This window comes from Geospiza fortis, unplaced genomic scaffold, assembly GCF_000277835.1.
Source record: "Geospiza fortis unplaced genomic scaffold, GeoFor_1.0 scaffold102, whole genome shotgun sequence".
Classification (NCBI taxonomy): Eukaryota; Metazoa; Chordata; class Aves; order Passeriformes; family Thraupidae; genus Geospiza; species Geospiza fortis.
This window is the reverse complement of record NW_005054373.1, coordinates 1,652,915-1,660,537: the sequence shown is the minus strand read 5'-3', so window position 1 is coordinate 1,660,537 and position 7,623 is coordinate 1,652,915. Positions and strand designations below refer to the sequence as shown.

General features: G+C 56.1%; 1 protein-coding gene across 1 annotated transcript in view; it reads right to left on the bottom strand.

Moving 5' to 3' along the window:
• The window catches only part of JPH3 (junctophilin 3), a 35,680-nt gene that overhangs the window by 10,827 nt on the left and 17,230 nt on the right, over window positions 1-7,623 (bottom strand). The window contains 2 exon segments of the mRNA XM_014308576.2: window positions 1-654; window positions 5,176-5,300. The exon segment at window positions 1-654 is cut by the window's left edge and continues 260 nt beyond it. Coding sequence (XP_014164051.2) covers window positions 1-654; window positions 5,176-5,300 — 779 coding nt within the window.

The window sequence follows — 7,623 nt, the reverse complement described above, 5'->3', positions numbered from 1 at the left end:
TTCCCCCTTTGCTGTAGTGTCTTTTTTGGGTGTGAATCTCTTGCATATAAGAATCCATCCTCATGAGGGGCTTCATCTCCATCTCGTAATTGCTCATCTTCTCCTCATCCAGCTCAAGCAGCTTGGAGCTCCCTGAGCTGTGGTTGTGGGACCTGTGGTGGGAAGTCCATGAAACCGTGGCTGGGGAATCTGTCCACCTCTCTCTCGGCTTGTGGTTGGAGGCCGAATGTTTGTGTCCCCCGCTCCGACCTCTGTAGTCTTCAGGGCCAGCGGTGGAGCCCAGCTGCCCGCTGCGCATCGTCCCGCTCCTCCCGGCGCGGCTCCCGCCCACCTTCTCTTCGCTCCAGCTGTTGGGACGCAGGTAATCCCCACCACGCCCCTCCAGCAACATCTGGATCTCGCCGCCCCTCTCTTCGTCCACCGAGACCTGCCTGGAGAAGTGGGCGCTCTTGTTCCTGCAGGAGGGGCCGAGGGGCGGCGTGGAGCAGGGGCTGGCGGGGAAGCTCTGCAGCGGGCTGTCCTCGGGGGTCAGGTCGGACGGGGTGGTCCCTTTGCGGTACAGCTCGGGGCTCTCTTGCTGCAGGGGCGTCCCGGTGGAGAGGACCTCGATGTCATCGCTCGAGTTCTGCCGCTTCGGCCGCTGGCATTCGAGCCCTTCGGGGGCAGTCGTGGAGAGGAGAGAAGGGAGAGGGGAAGGCAACAGGATTATTTCTGGTGCGTGGGTGCCCCGAGGGTTTTTTGTGGCATGGAACGGGGAGCAGAGGGTTGGGTGGTGGGGAGCAGTGGGGTGGGATTGGGACAGCAGCTTTTGGTGTGACACCAAAGCTGCCCTGAGCCCCACCCTGCAGAACTATGACCAGTATGGGAATGGTTTTCCAACCCCAGAGGTGTGGAGAAGCCACCAGCAATGCAGAACTGCTGGGAAGAGGTTCTGATGGTTTTTTGGGATCCATCTGACCACATTTCCTATCAGTTCCCAGTCTGGAAGCATGGGAAGGGAAATCTGTGATGTGGCTGGTGGCACACCCTGTGCTCTGTGTTTGTGTGTGCTGGATGACTGGGACCACTCCGGGTGTGCTGGGTGTCACTGGGATCACCCTGGGTGCCACTGGGATCACCCTGAGTGCCACTGGGATCATGCCTGTCCTGGATGGGAACCACCTCAGTTTTCATCTGCCAGGTGCAGGAGGGAAACGGCCACATCTGAGCAGGTGTGCAAGAAAAACTCCACAAACCTCACATCCTGCCCCACACAGCCCAGCAGGACATGGGGATTTCCCTGCTCAGCCCCAGGATGGGATGGAAGCACAGGGCTGGTTGTTCAGGGCCACCTGAGGCCAGCACCCCCCATCCTCCTCATCCCACTGGAGGCTCCTCATTCCTTCAGCTCATAGACTTCCCAGGCAGGGTCACCCTGGGGATGGGCACCTCAGGAGGGGCTGAATGTGTTCTGCTGCTGGAGGAACACTGAACAAAAACCTCCAACGTGTTCATCACTGATGAAACACCAAACGATTTCAAGTGAGCTAATAGTGGTTAATTCTCTTTTTCCCCTCTCCAGTCATTCCCAGCTAAAGCCATGCTAAATTAGGTGAATAATTTGATAAATATATTAAGTGCCTAATGCCCCTGAAATGCATCTAATTGTGATTGCTATGGTGAGACAAGAAATGAGTCTTGAAAAGGGAGAGCTCAATTTTCCTGCCATCATTTAAAAATGAACACTTGGCAGTGCCTGCTCAGGTCTCTCCACTTCTGCTGAGCAATTTTCTCTCTTGAATCTTTTTGGGGAGATTCTGGGATGTGCCTTCACCCCTGCCAGGGTTGGGATACACACAGGGAATTCTGGAGTCCCCATCAGAGCGGGAGGGAAATAGTGAAATTGCTTGGAAATCTACCCAAGCAATTTATGGGAAATGGTCTCCTAATGACTCGAGTTTTTGGGATGATACTCGCATAGTCCCGCCTTCATTTTTCCCCTGTTTGTATGTGGGAGACTGAATCTCCCGGAGTTTATCCAGAGCCCCTGAAAAAGCCTAGTATTGGTGCGAAATTGCTGAGAAGGACAAAGGTGGAGCTCACCCCTCTGTTTTCCTGCAGAATATCTGTCTCTGGGATAAAGGACAAGATTTTTTGGGTCTATTTTCCAGTCATTCCTGACCCAGCCACCTTCCAAGATCCCAAATGGGACGCTGAGGCACAGAGGGAATAAAGGATTTTATGTGAGAAAACTGGAAAGCCACCTGTGGGAATGGGCTCACCCAAGGTTTTGGGCTTTATCTTCTCCAGTTCAGGGATTTTGCTGGAATTCCAGGGATTTGGAAGCTTCCCACCATCTCCAAGGCCTCCAGAGCTGATGTCCAGCCCCACAACCAGCCACAGCCTGGCTGCACCCACTGCTGCTGTTCCCAGAGCCCCAGAGAGGGGACAAGAAGCCCCAGAGATGCTCCCCACAGCCACACCAGGGAGATGGCATTGAATCCCCCTCACCCCAAACCTTCCCCAGCCCCAATCCAGAGGGCTCTGCTTTTCCTGGGTTAATCCCTAAGGTCTGGGGCTGTGGGAGGAGCAGGACTGGGGGTGCTGGGGCACAGCTGGGGCACAGCTGGGGCAGTGCTGCCCCCCAGCCCCGCAGCCTGCAGGGATGGAGGCGTTTCCTTGCGCAGGAACTCCGCCGATGCACTGGGGCCCTTTCGGCACCCGAGGATGTGCAACAATTATCCGGAGCTAAAATTAGCCCTGGGGCACGTGATGTTCCTGGAAGAAGGGTTGTGAGAGCGAAGGAGGATGCAGAGCACCAAATGTGGATTTCCAGCGGGATGGAGGCAGCCGAGCCCGGCCTCTGAGGCTTCAAAGCCAAGACTGAGGACCCACAATTGGGATTTGGGAGCCTCTGGCTCTGTGTGTTGCTCTCTCTGATCGGGGGGATTCGGTTCTGCAGCACCACCCAAGCCTGGGTGATCCTGCTGTGTGCAGGAATTGGGGTTTTGGGCACCTGGAGATGCCCATGGCTGATGGGCATGGGAACCATGGGTGAGAGGGCAGGATACAAAAAAGGGATAGTTTTTTTACCTTCCAGGAGCTGCAGTTGCCATGGGGTGCCCAAGGCTGATGCTCAGGTGGGCACAGACCCCTCTGTGGTGTCCCACAGCACCCACAGACCCCTCTGAGGGGGCACCCAGCACTCCTGGCACTCGCTGTGCCAGGTGGGTGGTACCCACACCCACCTCCCTGCCAGGAACACATCCAGCACCCAGCATCCCATGGAAAGGGAGCACAGCCAGCACCCAGGGGGTGGGTGGCACTCAGCAGCCACCACAGCATGCCGTGGGTGGCACTGGGGACCTGCAGCACCCTGCAAGGGAGCACAGCCAGCACCCAGGGTCCTGAACAAGGGGAGCACATCTAGCACCAACAATTCTGAATATGGGGGGCACATCCACCTCCCAAAATCCTGTACAAGGGTGACAAATCCAATGCCCACAATCCTGTAATAGGGGGGCACATCCAGCACTCACAATCCTGTGGAAGGGAGGCACATCCAGCCCCCACAATTCTGAATATGAGGGGCACATCCAGCACCCGTAATCCTGTGGCAGGGGGCACATCCAGCACTCAAAATTTTGAATAATGGGGGCACACCCAGCACTCACGATCCTGAGCACGGTGGGCACGCAGAGCCCCTGCAATGCCGGCAGGGTGGTGGCAGCTCCCACCCGGCTGTCCCCAGCCTGAGGTGCTGGCTCTGTAGGTGACACAGCCACTCGCACCCATCACCGGCCCGAGCGGCTCCGCGGGCGCTGCCAGCCCACGCGGCACATCTGGGACGCTGTGTTTGTTTTTTAATGCGCTCTAAGTGGAACCGCCTTCCTTCCCTGCCCTCCCCTCCCGTGGCTCACACAACCCCCCAGACAGAGCTCCAACCACACAAACCCCAGCACGAGTGAAGCGCCACGGCCCCGTCCAGGAGCTAGTAAAAAATGTATTACCTAAAAATATCTTTCCAAGAGGTGATTTAAACCAGCAAAGTCTCCTGGCAGGAGGAAATGGAGATGAGGAACATCTCAGGGCTGGAGAAGCCCCTGGGAGCACGCAGAGAAAGCTCAGATCTGCCGTGTTCAGATTGGGGCCGGGCAGCAGCAGGGATGGGCCCGGCTCAGGCTGCTGCAGCCCCAAAGCTGAGCCATGGCATGTCCCCGGTCGCCCCCGCAGCTCGGTGAGGCGAGCACCGGGCCGGGCTGGGCCAGCAGAGCCCATGGTCCCTTGTCCCCGAGCTCGGGAGCAGCCCTGAGTCACCGCAGCAGCCCCTGGAGCAATTAAAGCGAGTGAGTAATCCTCGCTGAGCTGGGAGGGGGAGAACAATGACAGCCGCCTCCCGAGGAGGGCTCGGGGCTGGGAAACTTCTCAATAAACCCAGGCACATATTAATTATGATGTTAATTATTGCTGAAGGGACTTGGAGCGTCCCACTCCCAGTCGGCTGCAGACCCCAGCCCGACCCCGGCTCGGCTTTGGCTCCGTCCTCCCCGAGCCTTTGGTGAGGAAAAATGTGAATAAATCAACAAGGAATGGTGAAAAGGAAGGAAGGAAGGAAGGAAGGAAGGAAGGAAGGAAGGAAGGAAGGAAGGAAGGAAGGAAGGAAGGAAGGAAGGAAGGAAGGAAAGAAGGAAAGAAGGAAAGAAGGAAAGAAGGAAAGAAGGAAAGAAGGAAAGAAGGAAAGAAGGAAAGAAATAAGGAAGGATCAAATGTGGATTTTCCCAGTGACTGATTTGCATGGCCAAGGGAAGGGTCAGGTCCCACTGGGTCCAACCTTTCCAAAGCAATCAGGAACTGCACAAGCCATGGGTGTAAAGTCAGTGGTGACCTCTGGGATCATCTGTGTTTGCATCCAGAGCCCTTGTTGGGCTCTTTCTTTGCAACCACCAAGGGCTATGAACTAAAAACTTGGGAGGAAAGAGGAAATACCAGGAAAAAAGCCCTGAACAAGGTGGAACTGCTGGATATTGACAGCCCTGCCCTAAATCTCCCAAAACCTGGTGTTCCATGGAGCTTCTCCCCTCCAGGAGCTCCGGTGGGGATGGGGAGCTGCAGGCACAGGCTGAGCCTCCAGCCAGGGCAGTTTGGGGGTTTGGGGTGTGTGCGGGGCTGCGAGGGCAGGGCCTGGCAGGGACTGACCGTTCTCCCTGTGCTGGAAGGAAGGTGAGAACTCTTTGGCAGTGATCCTGGCGATCCGCGCTTCCTCCTGCGCTTTCTGCGCCGCCGTCACGGCCGCCTCCGCCTTGGCCCTGGAGTGAGAGGTCCTGCAAGGCAACAGAGACACCAGCACCCCGTTAGGCAGCTCCTCCCTGCCACGGGAAACCCCACATGTCCCCCACAGATTCCTCCAAAACCCTTTGGCTGTAAGGGAGGAGCTGCCAGCAGAGCTTGGGGCTGGCTGGGGAATGGGGGATTTTCCAACACCTTCACGAGCTGCTCCTCAGCCTGGAAATCACCCAGCAAATTCAGATTTGTTCCCCCAGGGCCCCTCCATCCCATTTCCCACCCCGTCCCGGCAGCCTCTCCGTGCATCTCCCACGAGCCTCCAGGGTTGAATTTAAAGCTGGTTTGGTTGTTTTTTTAACCAAACCCGTTTTTTGGGGGATTAAAAAAAAAAAAAAACATTTCCACGCCCACCCCCACGTTTTGCGTAAAATGCTGGATGTAAATAAATACTGGGAGCAGAGGTAGGAGCGGGGGGCTCGGCTCTGGAGCCGCCTCCACCATCCCTTCACACATTTTGATCAGGGCACTTTTTCCCTCTGGATCAACAACTGTCCCCTGCACTTGCTGATGATTCCCCAGAGGCTTTTTTTGGCTGGCATTTCATCCCATCACTCAGGATTTACAGCTTCTCTGAGAGCATCCTCCGGAGGTTGCTTTTCCCCCTCTTCCCCTAATCCGAGCTATCCAGGCACTTTCAAAAATTCCTGCTCCCACCCCGGTGCAGGCAGGGTTATAAATAACTCCACTGATTTCTTTTCCCTCCAAAATCAGGCCCTCCATCTCCTTTAATCATTTTTTTTCTGCCTCTCTCTGAATTCCCTCTAATTTCTCGACATCTGCGTGGAGAGGGAGTGCCATTTCTGACAGGCTCCTAAAAATGGAAAACAGGGCCAGGAATGTGCCTGCTTTGGTTGGAAGGGCTGGGGAACAGGGTGTGAGTGTGGCTGTGCTGTCACCTGTGTTTGCTCCTGACACTTCTCAGGTCTCTTTGCTCTAATAAATCCTTTATTCCCAGCCACTGGCTGCTTTGGAGTAGCCCTGGAAGTGAATCCAAGTTGTTTTCCAGAGTTACTGGAGGTGGTGGAGGGGCTGTGGTGATGCTGCTGCAGGTCCTGAGGGTTCTCTGTGATTAATGCACCCAAATATTTGGTTTAAATGGGTTTTTACCCAGTGCTCTCCCTGCCCAGCACTCAGGTGGGGTCAGAGGAGGGGACAAAGGTGTCACAGCCCATTCCCTGTCAGGTATCCCAGCCCTGCTCTTTTAGGAGGAGCAGGGATGCCCCAAGGAGGAGCTGCAGCAAATTGCTGGGAGGGGAGGTCCAGATTGCTCCCGCTTTTCATGGAATAATGGAATGCTTTGGGTTGGAAAATACTTTAAAATCCATCTCATTCCAAGCCCTGGACAGGGGCAGGGACAGCTTCCACTAGTCCAGGTTATTCCAACCTGGCCTTGGACACTGCCAGGGATCCAGGGGCAGCCACACCTTCTCTGGGCACCTGTGCCAGGGCCTCACCACCCTCACAGATCTTGGGAATTTTTTCTCAATATCCCATCTAAATCCAGCCTTTTTCAGCTTCAAGCCATTCCCCCTTGTCCTGTCCCTCCATGCCCTGTCACAGTCCCTCTCCAGGTCTCTTTCCAGCCACATTTTTGGCACCAGCATGCTCTGTGAGAAACACTGGGACATCAAACCTGTGCATTAAACCATCAGAGCCACCAGGAGGTTAAAATTCAGATTCTGCCTCTCTGAGCTCCTTAAACCTCTGGCATCTTCCAGGGGAGCTTCTCAGGGATGTGGATTTGAATCTCCTCCATCCATTTATCCCCTGGCCTGGAGCTGCCCGGGCTGGGGCTGTCCCTGCCTCTCTGCAGCACTTTCCCAGGTCCCTGCTGGCCCAGCTGAGGATTAACAGCGTCTGTGAGTGCCTGGCCCGTGCTCAGCAGCCAGGATTACACTCTGCTGCTCCCTGGAGAGGCGCCTGGAGCTGCTCAGCCCTCTCTGCCTGCCAGGGAAGGGGGCTGGAGCAGCAGCCTGTGCCCTTCCAGGGGCTGGGGCACACGGGGGTGGTGGCAGAGCAGAAGGAGCCCACAGGGAGCCACCACCCTGGGCTGGGCTTCTGGGATGACTCTTTTCCTCCCTGTGGCACTCAGCACCCCCTTGATGGAATCATGGGATCATTGATTCCATGGAGAATGAGCTCCAGGATCACCAAATCCAGCCTGTGCCTGATCACCACCTTGTCCCCAGTCCAGAGCACCGAGTGCCACCTCCAGGAATTCCTGGGACACCTCCAGGGATGGGCACTCCAACCCTCCCTGGGCAGTTCCAGTGCCTGGCCACCCCTTCCAGGAAGAAATTC